Source organism: Equus przewalskii, chromosome 14 (genome assembly GCF_037783145.1).
Source record: "Equus przewalskii isolate Varuska chromosome 14, EquPr2, whole genome shotgun sequence".
Classification (NCBI taxonomy): Eukaryota; Metazoa; Chordata; class Mammalia; order Perissodactyla; family Equidae; genus Equus; species Equus przewalskii.
Window position 1 is genome coordinate 59,967,542 of NC_091844.1, and position 21,904 is coordinate 59,989,445.

At 38.9% G+C, this 21,904-nt stretch overlaps 3 protein-coding genes across 7 annotated transcripts in view; 2 read left to right on the forward strand and 1 right to left on the reverse strand.

Moving 5' to 3' along the window:
* The window catches only part of PRKD3 (protein kinase D3), an 82,538-nt gene extending 77,761 nt beyond the window's left edge, over positions 1-4,777 (forward strand). For all 3 annotated transcript variants that reach the window (XM_070574055.1, XM_070574056.1, XM_008516166.2), the window contains 2 exons: positions 685-770; positions 1,883-4,777. In XM_070574055.1, the coding sequence (XP_070430156.1) occupies positions 685-770; positions 1,883-2,056 (260 nt within the window). In that variant the 3' untranslated portion in view covers positions 2,057-4,777. The remainder of the gene's footprint in view (positions 1-684; positions 771-1,882) is intronic.
* On the reverse strand, positions 1-20,978 carry NDUFAF7 (NADH:ubiquinone oxidoreductase complex assembly factor 7). 2 transcript variants are annotated; one of them, XR_011526586.1, is made up of 11 exons: positions 20,849-20,978; positions 20,424-20,587; positions 16,798-16,878; positions 15,734-15,844; positions 12,418-12,631; positions 11,504-11,562; positions 10,670-10,780; positions 8,397-8,540; positions 7,254-7,427; positions 6,443-6,731; positions 1-2,144 (listed from the first exon to the last, which is right to left on the reverse strand). XR_011526586.1 is itself a non-coding variant. In XM_070574057.1 (10 exons), exons 1-10 carry the CDS (start codon positions 20,901-20,903, stop codon positions 6,516-6,518), a joined length of 1,329 nt encoding a protein of 442 aa, XP_070430158.1. In that variant the 5' UTR covers positions 20,904-20,978; the 3' UTR covers positions 5,891-6,515. The 2 variants fall into 2 exon arrangements, 1 of the variants encoding a protein (XP_070430158.1); XM_070574057.1 differs by lacking the exon at positions 1-2,144 and having other exon boundaries at positions 5,891-6,731.
* CEBPZ (CCAAT enhancer binding protein zeta) overlaps positions 20,972-21,904 on the forward strand; it is a 24,992-nt gene continuing 24,059 nt past the window's right edge. For both annotated transcript variants that reach the window (XM_008516161.2, XM_008516162.2), the window contains exon 1: positions 20,972-21,217. In XM_008516161.2, coding sequence (XP_008514383.2) covers positions 21,062-21,217 — 156 coding nt within the window. In that variant the 5' untranslated portion in view covers positions 20,972-21,061. The remainder of the gene's footprint in view (positions 21,218-21,904) is intronic.

The window sequence follows — 21,904 nt, forward strand, 5'->3', positions numbered from 1 at the left end:
TTTTGTAATCAGAGTCTGTTTTATTCATCTTGAAATAATTTTTTTTCCTTCTCCCCAAAACCCCCCAGTACATATTGTATATTCTAGTTGTGAGTGCCTCTGGTTATGCTGTGTGGGATGCTGCCTCAGCACGGCCTGACAAGCGGTGTCATGTCCATGCCTGGGATCCGAACCGGTGAACCCTGGGCCGCTGCAGTGGAACATATGAACTTAAAACCACTCGGCTATGGGGCCGGCCCCGAAATAACAATATTTAATACTTAGCATTTATGTGCTAAGCAGTGTTCTAAACCTTTACATATATTAAAAGAATTTCACCTCAAAACCTCGTTTTACAGATGAGGAGCTGAGGCACAGGTTAGTAACTGTTTAGTTTAACATAGTTTAGTAACTGACCCCATATCGTCACATAATAAGTGGCAGAACAACTTCAGCCCAGGCAGGTTGGCTCCAGAGTCTGTCCTTTTTAACCTGTCCTCTACTGCCTACTTAATAAACAAGGGCACTGTAAGTTCAGTAAACATTTGTGGATCTCTAACATGTTAGCTTAAAGCCCATGTCCTTGAGAAGCAAGAATCCTCAACCCTGTATTTGTGTGGATTGAACTGCCTTCCAGGGAGAGTCACAAGTTTGGGGTGCTCTGTGGACCCAAATTCATGTATCTAATTTTGTCTTTTCCCTTAGCAATTGATCTGATAAACAACCTGCTTCAAGTGAAGATGAGAAAACGTTACAGTGTGGACAAATCTCTTAGTCATCCCTGGCTACAGGTAAAAAAAAAGTCTCTCTCTCTTTGTTGATCCTCAGTTGAGCAGTTCATTGTGATTTGTCCTATCCCATGAAACCACTCTAAGATCAACAGCTTCTCCACGTCTTAGGATAATGTAAGTGTTCTTCAGTGCTTAGTCTGTCCTGCGGCTGAATCTCTGGAGGTTTTGCAGTATACCATTCCTGTGCAGAAGTGACAGGCAATTAAACTTCCATGATCTAAAAGCAATGGTTTTAGCCTTTTATAGGGCCTTATGTGTTCATTTCACATTTTTGTAAGGTAAACATGAGATATTTTGTCAAATATATTTTACTTTTAAAATGTCTGTGAGGGCCCAGCCCGGTGGCGCAGCAGTTAAGTGCGCACGTTCCGCTTCGGTGGCCGGGGGTTCACCAGTTCGGATCTCGGGTGTGGACATGGCACCACTTGGCAAGCCATGCTGTGGTAGGCGTCCCACATATAAAGTAGAGGAAGATGGGCATGGATGTCAGCTCAGGGCTGGTCTTCCTCAGCAAAAAGAGGAGGATTTGTGGCAGATGTTAGCTCAGGGCTAATCTTCCTTAAAAAAATAAAATAAATAAAATGTCTCTGAAGGGTTTATATTTGAATTGAAGAGATTAGAAATGCCATTTAAAATGTTTGGCTTAATTCCCCCAAAAGCCATTGCATAGACTTGTCAAAAGATACCTCCCAAACTTCAGAGTAAAGCTTTAGAACTATTTTAAAGGAAATGAGGGGTAGAATTAACTGCAAAATGAGTGCAGTCATAGTAGTCTCCATGATTAGCTTCTAAGCACTTTCCCCTAGTTTGAGGAGTAAGGTATAGGCCTCTCATAGCATAGAACAAAATGTTCTAATGATTGCTATTACCCACCTCAGAACCCTGAGGCAATTTTTTTTTTTCAAAAACTAGTTCCTTTCTTAATTAGAGATTCTGAATTTGAAAAAGTATTATCTTTAACGTTGTTAATTTAAAATACTACAAATGGAATTATGGAATAACAAGTACTAATGAGCAGGAGTTATCAATTATATGACTAGGGTGCTAAGCAAAAAAACGGTTGACAGTATTTTCTTTCTTTTATAGTTCATAATTACTTCTTTTTTTTCTAGGACTATCAGACGTGGCTTGACCTTAGAGAATTTGAAACTCGCATTGGAGAACGTTACATTACACACGAAAGTGATGATGCCCGCTGGGAAATACATGCATACACACACAACCTTGTATACCCCAAACACTTCATTATGGCTCCCAATCCAGATGATATGGAAGAAGATCCTTAATTATCAATGAGCTAACTTCAGTAAGGAAGGATTTCACATTATGGACTGATATTTTGCTGCACAACTGTTGTTCTTTGTCAGTTGTCATCTGCAAGGATGCAAAGATATAAGGAAATATAAGGAATCGGTGACACCAATACTATAGTTCATAATGAGTAGGTACAGGAGGGGAAACTGAGTAATAAAAACACATAATGGAACCAAGATGAAGCTTTTCACAAATTTTTATAGCATAAGCAATAACTGGTTTTTGTATCTTTTCCTAATCCTTCACTTTAGTACAATAGTGGCACTTAATTTATCTTCCCTTATGTGTTCTTACATTATTTTTAAAACGGGAGAAAAAGGCAGGCTAGAGTCCAGTTAGTACATAGCTTGACCAAATCATACAGGAGTTCTAAGGTTGATGACTCAACAGGTTTGTATTTGAGAGAGAACTGAGAGGCCGCCAGCACGCAATTTCCTGTAAGGACTTGGAAACACTGTGTAACTGACCATTGAGGGCTTTTTCCTAGACCCTAGAGCAGGAGTGCTGGACTGTTTTACTTTTCTTTTTTGAGGTCAGTCAAGACTCCAAAACAGTGCTCTCTAATCTTTTTGGAGTTGAAACTCTGAATTAAGTTGTCACCTTTTCTGAGTGTGCTGCAACAGCCTCTAAGAGAATTTGGGGCAGCTGATGTTACAAAACCAGTAGTAGGAACTACTGATCTAAGTGCTGAGTTGCTATGTATGTCTCCTCATAACTCACCTCTGCTCCCCTTCCCACTGATGCCACTGTGCTGCCACAACTGAATTCCAGCATTCGAGGAGGATAGATCTCAACTTTACACAATTTATCTTTACACAGGGTTGAATAATTTGAGGAAGAAAATTAAATATATACTAAAACTAGGCCAGTGCACAGTCAGTTAATGCTAAGGAAAGAAGAGCAACAGTATCCATTTTTTCTTCCCTTACTTTATTGGAAGGCTTTACAGATAGCTGGAATATTTTAAAATCTATTATTTTAAGCAGTTTGGGGTGTGGGGGTGGGGTGGAGCATAAAACACTTAGTTTATAAGGGTAGGGCTATATTATTAGCAGAGCAAATGGAAAAATGAAATAACTTTTTTTTTTAACGTTTCAGCTCCAGCAGCTAGCTAAAGACATTTTTTTCCGCTCAAACATAGTATTTAAGAGGTTAGATTTTTTTTCATAGCTTTTAAAAAGTTACAAATAGTTTTCCCCCAAAAAATTTTAACATCTTAGACCATCCACTTATAAAAAAATCTAGTGGCTTTTTGTTTCTTGATTCCTCAGTAATCAGTTTAAACTTTTTTTTTCTCTCCAAAAAGAGCAAAAGATTTGGAGTCAGAAAATCTGGGTTTAAGTCTTGGCTCCATTCTTTATGGAGATATGCTGGCCTGGGCAGGTGACAATCTGTCTGAGCTTCGAGTTCCTCAGTGTATAAAATGAAGATCAGAATTCTTGCTTCTACCTTCCTCATAGTGTTGCTGTTAAGATCAGATATGTATGAACCTATTCAATAAACTGAAAACTGTAAAAGTGTTACCTGTCACACTGCCCGCTGAATTTGAGGTAGCAAAGGAAAAGAATGTTCTTGTATATGAACAGACTAAGACTGAGAGGGCCTTTAGAGATCCCTGACACTACTCCTTAACTAGGACTAGAAATATCCTCGAGAGAGTGGCAGCAGACATGCGGTGCTCCTACATCCTGAGCTCTTTACATATTGTAACCTAGCCTCGCAACAGTCATGAGGTAAAAGCATTATGAACTCTGTCTCATGGATAAGGAAATTGAGGCACAGGGAGATTAAGTAACTAGCTGCCAAAGACCACACAGTATGTGGATAGGAACCCAGGCATTGTGGCTCAAGTCCCTCTAAACTCTGCCCAGTGATTCTGCTGTACTGCCCAGCCATAAAGATCTCCAGAAGACGTTTCCACAACATCTCTCTCTACTTCATTCTCATATAGGAGTTCTAAAAGTTCATTTTACAAAACCTTTTAGAAATGTATTTTCCCTGTGATTGATAGAGGATCACTGCTCCAAATATCTCCAAAGTAAGTCTGTTTATATCAACGCGCAAAACAGAGTAATTCTGAGTCACTAGGCACCCTATTATGGTTTTACTGCATAAGGTGAAAATTAACTGGAATGATGTTTCTTTGCTATACTTAAATAATCAAACTTTACAAGCCATGAAATTAATTGCACTCTTTTTGTTTTTATTGTTGAATGCCTAAGAAGTTTTCTAAAAAAATTTGCAGAGGCACTGTCAGATAATTTGGAGTTGAGTAACTACTCCAGATACTGTATAACTCGCATAACCTTTTTTTGTCTTGAAGTCAAGTTGTATTTGTATAAGAAATAATTGTTAGAAACATTTGATAATGTACAAAGTAGTCTATAATGACACTGTTCAGTACATTTTTATATTTTTTGTTACATCCCACTTTTTGTAAATATCCTCAGAGAAGCTTGATAATAAAATGTATTTCCATATTACCGTACTTTTCCATGTGAAAACCTGAGCCTATCTCTAGTAGAGGTATCCAAAGAAAATTTTATTTGGTTGTGTTATTTTCCCAGGCCTTGGAAAGAGAACTATTTTGGAAATACTATTTGTAAATGGAACAATGCTATATTTAAGAACACTGATTCTTTTTTTAACTGCCTAAAATAAAAAACAACTCATTCTTATAATTTTATATGAAATTTGAGATAATTATCTGGAGGTCTCATTTCTTGGAATCAAAGTTCTGAATAATTGTGACTAAATTTTTCAGGAACTGCCTTCAAATTTTCAACTATTTCAACTGCCAGAAGACTTAAATAAATTAAATACCTAATATCAAAGTGAATTTTCCAGGTTTTAAGATAGAAGGCATTGCCTAATTCCTCCCCTTTAATTATAAAAGTGATTAAAAATTAGAAGGGGCCAACTATGGGCATTTTCATTCAAAAATTCTCCCAGCCAACTTTTGGAAAGAAGAAAATAAATATCGAAATAAAATAAGGGTGACTAGGAATGGCCCAAGGCTGGGCTGCATCTGAAAAATAATGCCTCCATCTTCCTTTACTTTAGAGTGAGCTACAGAAGGTAGTCCTGTTCTCAGTTATGCCAAAGAAGTAATAAAAAGCAACAGTTCGTCACTCTGCCAGTGAACTTCCAATATAGTTGTCATAAATTCAAGACATGACTAGTATTCTTTTCTCTTAATCTCACTTGTAAATTTGTGTTGCTAATATAATTCTTCAGAAAGTCCAGGTGTCTGGTTTTAATATAAAAGTTCTGTGAACCAAAAAATGAGAACTTATAAAATTAAAACCTGACATTTATCTGAAAATAAAGGAGAATTACTCAATTTAGGAAATTACTCCTTCTATGTAGTCTACATTTACTCTCATATTTCAAATATATGTCAGATTTACTGGTTTTACTGTGACTTTAAAAAATTTTTTGAGGGGCTGGCCCAGTGGGTAGAGGTTAAGTTCATATGCTCTGCTTTGATGGCCTGGGGTTCGCAGGTTCGGATCCCGGGCATGGACCTACACACCGCTCATCAAGCCATGCTGTGGTGGGGTCCCACATACAAAATAGAGGAAGACTGGCATAGATGTTAGCTCAGTGACAATCTTCCTCAAGCAAAAAGAGGAGGATTGGCAATGGATGTTAGCTTGGGGCCAATCCTCCTCACCAAAAAAAAAAAAAACAAAGAAAGAAAAAGGATCTAATTTTGAATTTAATTATAAAATTCACAGAAGCAAATGGTAAAAAATTCAAATACCACAAAAGAGAACAAATAAGCTCATACGCCTCAAACGCACTTCCAGATTGGGAAATTTAATAGTGATTAATGGGCATCTTTTCCATACTTTTTATATACAAGCAAATATCACAAAATAGAAAACAGCTAGTCTGCACTAATATATTAATTTCCATGAAATTACTTATAAGCATTTCTTTAAATTTAGCTTTTCTCCAACAAAAATGGAATCATAACTACAAAACATTTTGCACTCTACTTTTTTCACTTAGTAAATCTTAGAGATCTTTCTATGTCAGAACATTGCTCTACTTCACTACATGAAGTTCTATTTAATCAATCTCCTGTGAATGGCCAGTTTGGTTTAATAAAAACTGGAAACAACCTATTGGTGTTCATGTTTACTTTTTAAAATAAAATGAAAATACAGCAACTAGCCTTATTAATTAAAAGAAACTCAGTTTTACAAATACCATGTTTCATTAAGTTGAGAACACACAATTGTACCAAGAATCAGAGATAACCTTAAAATTCAAAGTTTAGTTGTACTGTATATAAGATGGGCCATTTTCATTGGCAGTGAAAACAGAAAATATTTCAATACTTATTTTACCTGTGATATATGAAGTGTGTTCCCTTTGCTTTGGTTTCTTAGGCAGACTTGGTAAAAAGCCCAAACTGAAATATCACCGCCAAACAAGTTCACCAAACCCAGCTACAGGTGATGGAGAGGGTTTTGACTGACGTGCATTCATCTGATGACTTCCACCATGAAGTCTTTGATGAGGTAGCAAGGCAAAAAAGTTAAATCTTTCTCCCATCTTCTTAGGATTCATTAACATATCATAACCCTGGAGTAACTGCTGCCTCATGGATGGGTCATCTGATTTATCTAAAAGAACCTGAAAAGAAAAAATTTCTTAGTAAAAATAATCAGAAGAAAGGATTCCTAGTTATGTGCAGCAATACTAATGATTATTAGCTATTCAATAAAGCAGTGCTTAAAATGTGATTTCTGATCACCTGCCTCGGAATCATGGGGAGCTTATGAAAAACAGATTGCTGTGACCTAAACCTATGGATTTATATGTTTAACAAATATTCAGGTGCTTTGATCTACACTGAAGGGTTAAGATGTCCTCAGCACAATTAGAAAATTCATAAACAGGGTCAAGTTTTCTTAATGAACATGAACATTATTTGGAAGTCCTAATTCTACCTCACATGGAGATGCATGAAAACTCACGAAGCTACTCTGCCCCAGGCTGTATGATTACTACACTAAATCCTACATTGCTGAAAACACTGGAACACCAAACATCTGGCTAACTACAATAGGATTAATACCAGGTGAACTGACTTAAAATATGTTTTTGAAATACTGTGAAATTAAAATATTTAATGATAGTGAAATAAATGATTACCTTCAGCCGGACATCAATGCCCATATTTTTTAAAAACGTCTGTTGTTGTACTGGACCCAGAGAAGCAACTTTTCCCTGTGCCATTCTGCGCAAATAACTGAAGTCCACGTCAGCTGTTAGGTCTGCTGTTCCCGGGGCAATTAAGACATCATGAAGCTTGTGGCCACAAAACCCCTTGAACATAATTTTAAAAATGATGAATTTCTGTCCTTTTATGGTTTAGTTATCAAAATTAAATGTTATCATCGTAGTACATTTTACATAACTGTTAAAAAGGAAAATATATTCTGAATCCAAGGTTTACAAACTTAATGGAGTAGCACCCTTTCTTCGAATGAGATGCTATGTGGAAAACTGAATATAAAGCGCAATGTCCTGAAGATGCTGCCCTTGACAGTTATTTAACATTTTTGTAATGGCTGTGATGACGGAATAGAGATCTCATTAATTCTCCAGATGAATTCGGCTTATAAGAACTTAGATGGTATTTTACAAAGTGTATCCATCAACCATGTGCATCACAATGACCTGAGAATATGTTAGTGGCTCTACCCAGACCTAATAAATCAGAATCCTGGAGGTAACGCCAGAGAATCGACATTCTGAGCAAACTCCAGATTTTTCTTAGATACAATAAAGTTAGAAATTGAGAAGCACAGATCTAGGAAATGACTGATAGCATCTAAAGTATATTGAACAGAATTGATCATATTCAAAACATAAGAAAGGATGTTGAGAAAACATCTGGAGAGAAAAATATTGAAAATATGACAGAAAAAGTTTTGAATATTACAGTAGCTAGATCAAATCTGCAAAGTAGCAAATTTTTTTTTAAATGGAGAAGGAGAAAATTGTAAGAACTTTAAGAAAATCTTTCCATTTGTATTAATTTAGATGCTTAGTAGGATCTATGCAAACCTAGGTTCTGCAACATAAGGAAGAACGTAGCTAATTCAGACCTTGTTCAAAGGAGAGGTGGACAGTGGGCTTACGCTCAGCTGAGTAAGATAATGTAATACAACAATGCTAGGCACTGTAGAAACCAAAGATAAAGATCTTCAATGAGCTTCAAACCTAACAAATGATAATTAAGTAAATCTACCAACTGGATTCTGATAAATCATGTTACTGAATCATACATACTCTGAAGGTATCTGTCTTAGTTCCATCGTGACCGTAATCAGCAATCAGTGCAGCACCTCCAGTTAGTGCAATGCGCTGAGAAAGTTCCTGAATAATAACACCAGCATCAGGACACACTTCCACGTGATCCCTTGTTTCATCACACTAGAAGGGAACAGTTGGATCAAAATACATCATTCAAAAAACTGTTTCCTTAGAGTTTTTCTACAACAAGTATTTCTTAGTTACAATAAAAATACATTCCCTCCCAATATGAATATGTTGTCTACACTCAACTTTTCATATGACATCCTTTTTATTACACAGAACTCCTTGGTTGATGCTGTCCACTTAGTTTACAAAGACAATTTTAATCACTTCTATAAAAAGTGATATGCCCTCCCAATCCCCTGCTCCACTGGCCAAGATTATCATTTTATTTATGGTGATAATACTTTCATATCACAATTCACATAAATATATTCTCTCTGGGTTGAAAGCATGGGAAAGGAATTTTCGTCTGCCTAGAACAGTGCCTGGCACACAATAGATGCTACAAAAGAAAGAACAAGAAAGAAAGAATAAAAAGAAAGAACAAATGATACAAATTCAGTATAACAAAACAGACACTATTAAGCAAATATACTATGATGCCTTCTGTCAGGGCAAAAGGTATCCCAGTGATACGCCCCATAGCTAGAAACATCAGCTTGTGAACTAGTGCCAATATACCTGAGGCCCTTATTTCCTAAGAAGTCCAGCTATTAATTAAGGGTTCTCAATAAGTGCATATTAGCTTAAAAGTGAAATGACAATAAATATTAATACTTGTCAATGTGACTAGTAAATATGAAATTTCACTAATTCCTGAGATAATGAAAATTTTTTTTTCTTCATTATGAAAACATACATTAACTTTTGCTTCCTCCTAACACCCTATTAAAAATGAAGGATAACCTGCCCTGATGTCTCTGCCTATAATGGCACAGGTCTAACAGGTATAGAGTTAGACAAACTCAGCTCTTAAGTCTCAGCTCTTCTACTGCTGCTTACTAGAGACAAGTCACTTAACCTTTCCAAGTCTGCTTCCTCATTACGTAAATACTAGGCTTGTGAGGATGAAATGAAACAAACCATTTAGCCCCCAGTGCTATTAAATAAATTACTGAGGTTTAACTATAAAAACCATGAGGTCAGCCACTTCAGGCGTAAGCTGACCCACCTCAGCCTACCATGCTCACATTCTTACCATCTTAGACTGTTCTTCAAGATGACGGATTCCCTTACCATTCACCCCATTCAAATGAGACGGAACACCATCACTCCCTCTCTCAGAAGTGAATACCACTCAAGGCAAGAACTAAAAAGAAGCACAACTTTCAGGCCCGGAGGGTTGGCTTTTGGTAGCTTTATGAATCTGCTTCTCTCTCACGTACAGTCAGGTAGCCAGAATTTGAAAAAAAGTGCTTAGGCTGATGTTTTAACTTGCTATGCTTTGCAAAGAAAATTCACAGGTTTATATTTAAAAGCTCTTTTGTTTTCAAAACTGATAACTCCTAAGGTAGAAGTTTTTAGCATGGTCCAGAAAGGAGAAATCTTTTTTTATGAGCTGGAAAAAAAGGAATAAAACAGGCAATCTAAAGTCCAAACATTCCTGAGAAGTACAGGTTTTTTTGAACCTTTAAACACAACCCTAAGATAGATGGGCTCCTGTGACTATTCCTTCAGGTCAATAAAACACAGTAGTAAACCTACCATTTTGGCAGTTTAGAATCAAATTTAGATCTGGATGGAAGCATGAGAAAAGAAAACATGCTCTAGCAGCAGCCCAAAGAGAGTGACAGTAAAACTTACCTAGTAACAGAGTTGTTTTGAGAATTAAATGAGAAAATACGGAGTAATTCACACAAAGTACTCAATAAATAGTTATTATTCTTACTTTACTATATGCTGTACCACACTGTTTTCACACACATCAAACTCTTACTTCCTGTTAAGTCGACAATATTGTCACCATTTGATAGAGAACTGACGTAAATGGAGAAGATAAGGAACTTGCTGGCTAAGCGCTTACTTTCTTATTACATTGCATTAAGGTCTCACAGCTAAGAACTGATGTGAACCCGTTCTCCTGAGTCTAGATCCTCTGCACTTTTCACCAGTAATAAAAAGTACCCCACATATTGCTAGCAACACTCCTCCTGTAAAGGAACTCTAAAATAGTAACTCAGAAAATAGGACTTTGAAGACTTGGTTGGCAATAAACTTAAGAAGAAGAAAAAACTTATTCCTACTTGTATGAAAGCTTCTGCTGGAGTGGCACAAGGCGCCAAAACAAACCTCAGTTTATCAGAAACTTGTGGATCAATATCAATGAATACTTCTCGCCATCCTTGTGGTGTTTTCTAAACACAAAACAATGCATGAAAACAAACTTTGCAAGTTCTCAAAATTGCCTCTACCAAAATAACTATTTTTTCTCCTCTTACCATACAAAAGATAACTAACATTTACAGAGCACTTTACCCACTTAAAATTACTTAAAGGCATTACTTCATTTTCTTTGAACAATTTGAGTAGACTGATAAATGCAAACTATTAATGTTGTTTAGATAAGAGAGGGCGCTGTGGAAGATAAAATAAGCAGCATAGAGGGAAATTGCCTAGAAAATGGCAAAGAGACTCAGAAGGACTAATCAGAAGCTTTTGCTAACAAATTACTAGGAAATACATACTCTTAACCTTAGAGGTTACCAGTACACGTACATTACCACCAAATCCTAAGTTTCCTCACAGAAAGAATGAAGAAAAATTTTAATCTTTGGAATTTAAGAATATTCGTTAAAAAATAATCCTTCATTGTACTATAGTCATTTACCATCTTACACTGTCCTATATCCTTATCCCAGGATAATTAAGAATTCTTAATAACTATCCCAAGAGAATTAAGAATTCTATGTCATATTTCATTTTTGCTTTTCAATTATTTATATTCATCAAGATTCCAAATATTGTTCACTTCAACAAGTAATGTTCATATACTGAATAATTAAATTATTGTAATGTTAATTCTTACAACATAAGACCCCTGTTATTCAACTATAAATGTGACTTTTTTCCCATCATACCTGAAACTTATGCACAGGAAGAACATCAAAAAATTCATGTGCAAGATAAAAGCTGTACTCTATTTTAAAAAAGAAGAAAAAAATTGTTTCAGCATTTTTAAGGCAATGAATTTGTTTTCTGAACATAAACAAAAAGAAAATGCCTACTTCTTCATATTGGAACCTGTAATGCTTCCATAATCATCACTACCACAGAATCATCCACCTCTTCAAGGCAAACCTACTCTGCAGAACATACAAAGAACATTATTACTATTCTCATTTTCCACATAACGGGGTTGGAGAGCCAACATGTCTCAATTATCAGCTTAATCTTTTATTCATCACTAGACCTGAGAGAAATCAGAACTCAAATTTGTTAGCTAGAAGAGGATCTGAATTTCCTAAAATCATCCCAGACGGCTGAGACTAGGAACAGCTGAGGTGCCTTGCCCCAAGTCAGGCCACCACTGTAGGTCTGAGCTGGAGCCCATCAATACAAGATTCCTGATGAGTGCAGGGATTTTCCCACCAACCCTTGCTTGCCTTAGGCAAATAAAATTGTTCAAAATATGAGATAATTAAACTGAACCCATCTACTAACACTGCTTCCTTCAGACCCTGCTGCCCTGGGCTGCTTCATCGTCAGTCCTCTCTTAGGGGTAGCAAAAAACTACAAAGCACAACAGAGATCTACACTTTGGTCTTTGTTTTGTTTGATTTTGCAAAACCTTGTGAAATTGATTTCTCCTTAAAGTTAGGCAGTTTTTTATTTTCTAATACAATGCTCTTTGGTAGAAAGAAGTTCGCTAGCCTCTATGGGAGGGGTCTTGGCAGCACTAAGGATTATATTGCTCTTCAAGGTCGTGGTCACCTATCAGTTCTCTGAGGGATTGTGATCAAAATTCTTTCATTAATCACTGTAAAACAATTACCTTTTGGAACATCTTGCAGATCTCGATACCAGGAAATTGGAATTCCAGACTTAGTAACACCTTTCATATATGCTGGAGATCCAGCATTTCGCTCCAATGGGATCTTCTCTTCAGCCAGTGTTAATGCTTGAATCTCACTTAATTTTTGGCTCACTTCTACCAGATGTATTGAAATGTCACAGTTTTTCAGTACAGACCCAAGCTGACTGAATACCTACATACGAAAAGAAAAAAAAATTTAGGTTTTCTAAACATTTACCTCAATAATTTGTTCAGGTCACAGAAGTAATATTTGGTTTCAAAGAGATCTACTTCTCAGACAAGCCACTCTCCAGCCGTCTGTGACAATCATAACATATTAGAGTTACTGAGCAAAATCTATATAAGAAATGGACAGTAAACAATTTGGTTTCCTAATGATAAACGTTAGAATTATGATTAACAAATAAAAATAACAGTTTTAGTATCCAAAAAAAATATTCAGATTAGAGAGTCTAAAAAAAGACCAAGGAAATAAAATACTTATAGCCTTGATTTTATAAAGCCATTATGTCTATGAAATAACCTCATCTTTGAGAAGATTAAACACTGTCTTCAGGGAGTCAAATTTGAATGGCACTAAAAGGTGACAGTTTAATTCTGGGATTCTTCCACATTTTCAATTTTTTCTTAGCTATGCATTTTTTTTACTGTTGTAAGCATGAGGGGAAAAAAGGAATATACTAATATTTTACTAATACTTTAATGCTAAAAATTCAAAAGCATAAAATACATCAATATTATTTTTCACTTTAATTTAATTTTCACTGGTGATTTGCCTCCTGCTTTTAAGACCTGAATACATAGGTACAGACTGATAACACAGACAAGATGATTTTTCCCAATGTAGTTTTGAGATAAAACTATAATTGGAAAAACTTCTTCCTGAGAGAAAAATCCTTAGAAAGTTAAGATGAAAAATGAAAACAGGTCTGTAATACCTTTAGCTATTTTCTGTAATTCCTTTAAATTCTTTGGCTTTTTAAGAATTCTGAGAACTCGACCTAGGAAAGCATCCTTTATACATTTTAAGAGCTGTGGGCTTGATTTTTTTTTTTTTTTTTAAAGATTGGCACCTGGGCTAACAACTGTTGCCAATCCTCTTTTTTTTTTTTTTTTAAGGATTGGCACCTGGGCTAACAACTGCTGCCAATCTTTTTTTTCTTCCTGCTTTATCTCCCCAAACCCGCCCCCCCCCCCCCCCCCCCGCCGTACACAGTTGTATATCTTAGTTGCCGGTCCTTCTGGTTGTGGGATGTGGGACGCCACCTCAACGTGGCCTGATGAGCCGTGCCATGTCCACGCTCAGGATCCGAACCCTGGGCCGCCGCAGTGGAACACACGAACTTAACCACTAGGCCACAGAGCCGGCCCCTGGGCTTGATTTTTAAAATACTTGAAACAAGAAAATATTATTTAAGAATCTTATTAAATATTTTAGATTCAATGATTTTGCCAATTTAAAAAGATATAAAATAGAGCCTTGAAAACGTAAATCAGTGGTTTTCTTTCTTTTTCCCCCCTCAAATATAACCAGGATTCTTATTTGTCAGATGTTTATATATTTTCTTTTAAAAAATCCTTCAATTCCTAATTTCAAGCAAAAACCATAGAGCATCAAGAAATTTAAATTTATATTGAAGTATGTGTTTTATTTTCTACACTGAATTGCCAGGTACACATGAAATAAACTCAAAAAGACTAATGGGGGGCTGGCCCCATGGCTGAGTGGTTGAGTTCAAGCGCTCTGCTTCGGCGGCCTGCGGTTTCGCTGGTTTGGATCCTGGGCCTGGCCGTGGTGCCGCTCGTCGGGCCATGCTGGGGCAGTGTCCCACGTGCCACGGCTGGAAGAGCCCACAACTAAAAATACACAACTATGTACCGGGGAGCTTTGGGGAGAAAAAGGAAAAATAAAATCTTAAAAAAAAAAAGACTAATGGGTTCCAAAACAGTAAAAGCTACAAAAGTTTACTAAATACTATTACTTATCATGTACTGTAAACAATCTTCTTCCTTTTAAATATTTTTATAAATATCAGGTAGAACAATAGAAAGAATGATACACAAGATAATATTCACTATCTGGCTAAAGACATGGGACATGACCATTACCTTTAAGACCCCATTTCCTCCCTCCCCCTCAGATGTCACCACCACTCTGAATCTCGAGTTTATCATTTCCTGGCTTTTCTTTATAAATGTTAGTAAATATATTTGTATCACTAAACATATTGTTTACTGTTGACTACTTTGGGATTTTATATAAATAGAATAATATGAATTCTTTTACAAATTGCTATTTTCACTCAACATTTTGTTCCATATTGATTTTTGTTGCATTCTGTCATGATTTCATGCATTTTCACAGCACTTAGTATTCTACTGTATGCCTATACTACAATCTACTGATCTATTTTTCCATTGATAGGCATTTGGGTTGTTTCCAGTTCTTGCTAAAGATGCTGTCCTGGTACACATATGCCCTGGTTCTTGCAGGGTATATGTCTAGCAGTAAAATTGCTGGGTCATACAGTATAAGTAATTTTGACATTAGTAGATAGTGCCCAATAGTGGTTGTACCAAATTATACTCTTACCAGCAGTACCTGGATGAGAGTTCCCATTGCTCCATATCTCCCCATCCTCACCAACACCTGATGTTGTCAGATTTTCTAATTTTGAGGATACAGTGGTATCTCACTGTGATTTTAATTTTCCGTGACTACCAATAAGTCTGAGCATATTTTTGCTTTTATTGGCCATTTGGATTTCCTGTTTTATGACCAGTTTATTCACCTCCTTGGTCTGACTTTCCTACTGAGTTATCTGTCAACTTCTCAGTGATTTAAAGGAATTCTTTATGTATTCTAACTGCCAGTTCTTTGTTGTCTCATCACTCTATGGAGTCTTTGAAGAACAAAAAGTTCTTAATTTTAATGTAGTTGAAATTATTCATCTTTTCCTTTAGGGCTTCTGCTTTTTATATAATTAAAAAGCTCTTTCCCCACTCAGAAGACAAATATATTTTCCCATAATGTCTTCTAAATGTTTTATACTTTAAGCTTTCACAATCTTCTTCTTGCCCCCATTTTTAAGCTTACAAACAGATAAGAAGTAATGATTCATTACATTATTCTGACATGTTTTAGTTGAGAAATATGAGATTAAGATTAAGGAGGTAGGACTGAAAGCCAAGGAAATCAATGAAGTTTGCAAACTCAGTCAAAAGTAATAAGATTGACATACATGAGACTATGAGACATTTTTTTATTACTTACCCTCAAAATATCTCCTGCAAGGGTACCCCTACCCGGGCCCAGTTCCACCAGTTGGAAAGCTGCACTTTTTCCAGTGGCCATCCATTCACTAATGAACCATATCCCTAGCAGCTGCGACAAGGAAAAAACTATATTAAAGTATTATATAGTATAAAAGTATATCACAATGTAAAACTCCACATAATACACACTTTACACCAGAAAGCAAAATGTTTGCAAACAACCATATGCATGTTATTTCATATGTACATAAAGCATACACACACAGGAACTTCACAGGGACTATGTTACTACAGAAACCATTCAGGAAGCCTAATAACAGGAGAAAATAGTTAAAAGGCAACCTCCACTATAGAAGGTCCCGTGACACAGATAAGAGGGTACCACTTACAGAAAGATACTAGTATTTGAAAGCAAAGAGACACATGAAATGATCGTGCCATTTTTTCATATCCATATAATTTCAATAATTACATGGCTTTTAGGCATAAGTAATATTTTTTAATACCTACATTCTATTTCTTCTTGTGTATTATTTCCTATTTCTACATTGATCAAAGGTTCTTATATGGAAATAAATGAACTAGTATTCCTGAAGAGAATTAAAAGTTTCTTAAAGGGAGACTTCTATCGTATCTATGGCTAAATCATGGGTGGGTGCTCTGGAGTGCATCTTGATTCCACTAATTCCTCAATGGTTTTTATCTTTTCTCTCTTCCTTCTTTGGTACTCTCTGCCTCTTTCCTCACCTTTCCTTTCATCTCTCTTCCACCTTCCATTCTCATATTTCATCTGGTTCACCTCTTTACTTCCATCTCTTTTCTTTCTGTCCCACTTCTCTCTACATTTCCTTTTCTACAGGAAAGTATAAACTTCTCAAATGTCATCTATACCATTATCTTTCCTCTATTGCTCCCTATTCCTTCCATATATAAACTACAAAAAAATTAAAATTTCTGAATCACAAATCAAAGCTGTAAAACACTATTATAGAATAATACAACTTAATCTGCTCTCAAATGTTTGTGATATTAGTTTCTTCTATAGTTTACATTGCATATTACCTCCCCAAAGATCTGACTTATTTCAGGCGAAGTAATGAAATCTCCTTTTTCTCCCAGCATGTCACGGTACACATAATATCCCTAAGTAAAAAGGGAAAATGGAGAAACAAATTAATTTTCGAATAAGGCTTTTTAAAACACCCCTCCAAAATCTTACATAATGTATACAATGAAATAAACAATTATTTAGTAAGAAAGGTCTTCTTCTAAATAAGATAAACACAATGTCTTTACCTAAATTTGAAAAAGTAACAATCATTTTGCAGAACTGGTAGAAAAACAATTACTCCTTGACTATAAAGGCAGAAGCCATGCAATCCTCATCTCTACAGTATTCCAGACCCTCCTCATGCTCTGTGCTCCGTGCTCCGTGCTCCCACAACCCAACAGGAAGACCCTGCCTACCCCTCCAGCCTCCTCCCCCAAATTCATACACTTTCTATTCCAAATTGGCCCTGCCTGCTGGCGAGCTTGTTTCCTGACCTGAGTGCTGGTTACATGGGAGTGTTCACTTTGTGAAAATTCATCAAGCTGTATCCTTGTGATTCATGCATTTTTCTACATGAATCTCTCAATAAAAAGTTAGTTTTTTTTTTAATTAGCCCTGCTTGTCCACACATCCATGCCATTGCAAATGCTCTCCCTTCTCCTTTTCCATTTCTCCTGGCAAGCCTATACTCAGTAAGACGTCATCTGCTCAAATGGCACCTTCCTTGACCTCCTCTTCCAGCCCTCTAACCTCACACTAAATCCAGTGCTTCCTTTTCTGAGCTTTTTTATGTATGTCTATGTTCTTCACCTCAAGGCAGTTATTTGGGGGAGAGGACTATGTCTTATTTACCTTCACATCCCAAGTTTTAGCATAATGCTTCACCTTCAAGAAAGACTCAAGAATGGTTTATTAAAAAACTCTCCGTGCTCCTCAAGCCCCTTCTCCTATCACCTGACTCTTAGCAGATGACGTGGGCTCCTGCCCACACAGGAATTAAACAGCGTTCCTCAGCTTCCTGACCCCACCTGGCCTCCACCTGCTCCCCTTCTTTCCTGGGGACTCAAAGGATGAAACAGCCTCCCCTTCTGCTCTTATCCAAACCTAATTCCTGGATAATCACCACTCCTGACACAACTCTCACAGGCTGGGGTTGTTTTCATCTCCTTTCTCTCACAGCTGTAACTTTTCCCTCTCAGCATTAGCAATATAATTGTCACTCCCATCTTCAAAAAAAATTTTTTTTTCACTCCACACAAGAGCACAACATCCTCCCTCTAGCCTTTCTCTTTCCCCTTCACAAGTAAGCATTTTGGGGGTGTTTTCTGTGTTATGAATCACTCTAGTAGTCAAGTGAAGACTACGGACCCATTCATAGAATGCTTTTTAAATGCACAGGAGTTAAAACATATAGGATTACAAAAGAAATCAACTGAAAAATACTTATTAAATATTTAAATAAGTTTGTGATAGTAATATATATGGGTCTTTGTAAGTGATTTAAAAACAAAATTGAGGGGGCCAACCGAGTGGCATAGTGGTTAAGTTCACATGCTCTGCTTCAGAGGCCCGGGGTTCACAGGTTCGGATCCCGGGTGCGGACCTAGGCACCACTCGTCAAGCCATACTGTGGCAGCATCCCACGTAAAACAGAGGAAGACTGGCACAGATGTTAGCTCAGGGCGAGTCTTCCTCACACACACACACAAAAGTCGAGCCACAGGTCTAATAGTAAGGAAGTTTCAAAGTACAGTTGAGCCCCATGGTATTTTGAGATACCTGTGATCAGTCTGTTGTGATGATAATACCAGTGATTTCCACTTATGCTAAAGTCACAGGTATTGCTGATGCTACTGGTTGTTGCCTATGTTCATAATTAGAGAAATGTTAAATTTAGGTTGGAAGTTAATGAAAATAAAGGTATAATTTTTTCCCATCCAAGTTCACAAACCCCTGCATATTATTCAAGGATCCCTAGGTTCAGAACCTCTACTCTAAATTTGAGAGTTACCTCAAGGCTTAATCCTGGGAAAGCTTCTCTTCTCTAAGTATGTTCTCCCTGGTTCCTTGGGCTTTAATGCCATCCATATAATGATAACGACCAAATTTACATATACATATCCAATCTTTCTCATGACCTCCAGACTCTTCAAGCCAACTGCTCACTATCTCCACCTGGATGTCACCGCCAACACAATATGCATAAAATGCACCTCCTGATGGTTTCCCATTGCACCAACACAAAAATCTAAATTCCATGAAAGCCTTGTATGGACCGGCTCCTCTCCAAACTCATCTCATACTACTCTGCTCACCATCAACCCCCTAGCCCCCGTCACCACCTTCCAGCCACAACAGTTGGTGTCTCTCTCTTCTCTGTGCCAAGGCATTCCCCAGCTCAAAAACTCTGTATTTCCCGTTCCTCTGCTAGGAACTCACTTCTCCCAGTTCTTTGCCAGCTGGCCCATCCCCATCCTTCAAGTTTCAGTCAAACGTGCTGGCCTTCACTGGCCACCTACCTAAGGAACTTCTACACAGCCTCATTCCCACCGTACTACTTACTTTCAGTCTACCAACCTGGTTTTTTTCCTTTAGAAGCACTTACGACAACCTATAACTATCTTATTTAACTATTTGTTTTCTTGTTTATAGTTCATTTTCTCACTAGAACAGAAGTGCCACACTCCGCTGTCCACTGCAGTATTCTCAGTGCCTAAGATAGTGCCTGGCACATTTGGAGTCTCAATAAATGAATAAATGACAAGTGGACCTCCACTCGAACCCAGGGATGTTGGTTCTAAAGTTTCTTCTTATACCAAGTTCTGGTACACTGTAGCACTGCATACAGGCATTAACGGATCCCTGCGTTTACTAAACCTCTGGACACTGGGTCACTCCACCACATCCAACAGCAGCAATAGGCCAAACCAACCCCAGAATTCCACAGATCCCATATTTCAACCCAGCATAAGGTGAAACATTCTAAAAAAAACGGACTCCAGGCTTTCCCCAAGTGGCTTTGGAGAGCAGACAAGGAAACGCAGGGCAGAAAGCTGTGACAGTGCTTAATCCCAGGAGAGTAAAGACCCAGACCTTCCACTCTCAAGAAGAAACCCCAGAATATGCTCCCAATGCCTGCTGCAGCCATCCCTACGCAGACAACTTTCCAGGCACTCCATTCATATTTCCAGTTGCGTACAGAAGGTATCCCCGAGTCTCGCATACACTTCAAATTCATATATCGGACTGGACCCTGACCTTCCCCGCCCTCCTAAATCGGCTGCTGCTCTTCCTCCTCCTGCATTCCCTTCTCCCAGAGAAATGATTCCACTCTCTACCGTCCGCCCAGGTACGGAAGTCATCCCTCCCTCATCTCATAAATCCAGTCGGTTACACTGTCTCCTCAACACCTCTGGAATTTGTCCTTTCCTCTCTAATGGCACTGCCGCTGACTTGACCCAGCCTGACCAACAGACAGGTTCATTATGTGTCCCCAGCTCTTCGGGGCTGGCTCTTCCCTGGAAGGTACCCGACTGCCTGGGCGGAGGACCCTCGGGCCCCTCTCTGCGTAGCCCCCTGCTGGCTCACATCTCGCAAGGCTGCTACAGCGGGCTAGCCCTTGGCCCGGGACCCCTACCTTGGCTGGGTTGGTCAGGACCTCCCTCATGTACTCGGCCACAGTGATGGGGCCAGTGGACTTGATTTTGTACATAAGATGCCGCAGCATTGGAGTCACCAGGCTGTTTTCTGCCGGCTCCTTCCCAGAGCTGAAGTATTTCCCTCTCCAAAGCCAGGGAACGACTGCGAAAAACACACGTGAAACGGGACCGGTTAAACATCTGAGTATTTGCAAGTGCACAGCAGCCTCGTTAACTCAGCCTCGCCCGAAGCCAGGAAAGCGGACTCCCGGCCGCAGCACGCCCGCTGCCCGCGACCGCACAGCTATTTCGCGTCTGAGGCCAGACTCCTGCCTCCAGCCCAGAGCGCCCCAGGAGCCCCCAGCTGAGGATGGCGCGTCGGCGGTTTCCACGGCAACCGGGCCCGGGCTGAGCGAACGCCTACCCGCGCGCGCGGCGGCACTCAGCGGCCCAGCGCCGGCCCTAGCGAGAACGCTCATGCCGAACTCCGAACACAGCCGCGCGCCGCCCGGGGGTGGGGATTACAGCCACTTCCGGTAGGGGACCGGGACCCGCCCCCCCCCCTCCCCCGTGCAGGAAGTACGTCACCCGCCAAGCGGAAGGAACGTGGGGACTATTCGCGCGTGCTGTGCAAGCTATGGCGGCCCCCAAGAAACCTTTGGAGTTCCATGCCAAGAGGCCGTGGGGTCCAGAGGAGGGGGGCGAAGATCCGGACGAGGACGACGAGGATGATAACGAGGGAGCCGAGAATGGGTTCTCCCTGGAGGAAGTGTTACGACTCGGAGGCACCAAGGTAATGGCCTTGGACTCCCCGGAGAAGGGGGACAGAGGCGCGCGGAGTGGTCCCTCTCGTGGCTGGGCAAATGGCCCAGACGCCCCCGAGCTGCGGCGTGGATGGCATCCTGGACCCAGAACCCGGCTTCGAAATGTGTTTTGTGCGCTTCCCGCGCTTTTTGTTTTCCACTACTCTTTACAAGAGAAAAGTAGTTTAGAATTGAACCGTTTTATGCCGTGGCCTCTCTTAGGATGTAGATGATCATCTCATTTTGTTGACGTCGTATAACTGGGATTCCATCAGGTTAGAGAGGACTGACTTTTTTTGGTCCTGTCCTCGTGGCAGTGTTCTGAACTCCAGCAGTGTTGGAATTTTAAACTTCTGTTTTTACAGAGTACGTGCGTGTGCGCACTGTACGCTCAAGAAGCCCTCTGCTCTCTTGGGTTTTACATTCTAGTGAAGGGAAAGAAGCAGTAACTAAACTTTTGAATACATAGTATGTCAGACGCTGAGTAGTGGGATGGAGAAAAATTAAACGAGGATAAGGAGTGGGAGAGGGCGTCAGTTTTAAATGAGATGATCGGGGAACCCTTCAGTGAGATGGTTGAGCAGAAATCTGAAGGAAAGAAAGGAGTGAGCCATGTTGTTGCATGAACAACAAAAATGTCAGTGTAGCTGAAGTAAGGGGAGATTAGTAAGAAATGA

Coding starts and splice junctions, on each gene's coding strand:
- NDUFAF7 (XM_070574057.1), bottom strand. CDS start 20,903: ATGAGCGTTCTCGCTAGGGCCGGCGCTGGGCCGCTGAGTGCCGCCGCG. Junction 20,588..20,848: donor GAGTGCCGCCGCGCGCGCGG/GTAGGCGTTCGC, acceptor TGTTTTTCGCAG/TCGTTCCCTGGCTTTGGAGA. Junction 15,845..16,797: donor TAAGTCAGATCTTTGGGGAG/GTAATATGCAAT, acceptor TCCTTGTCGCAG/CTGCTAGGGATATGGTTCAT.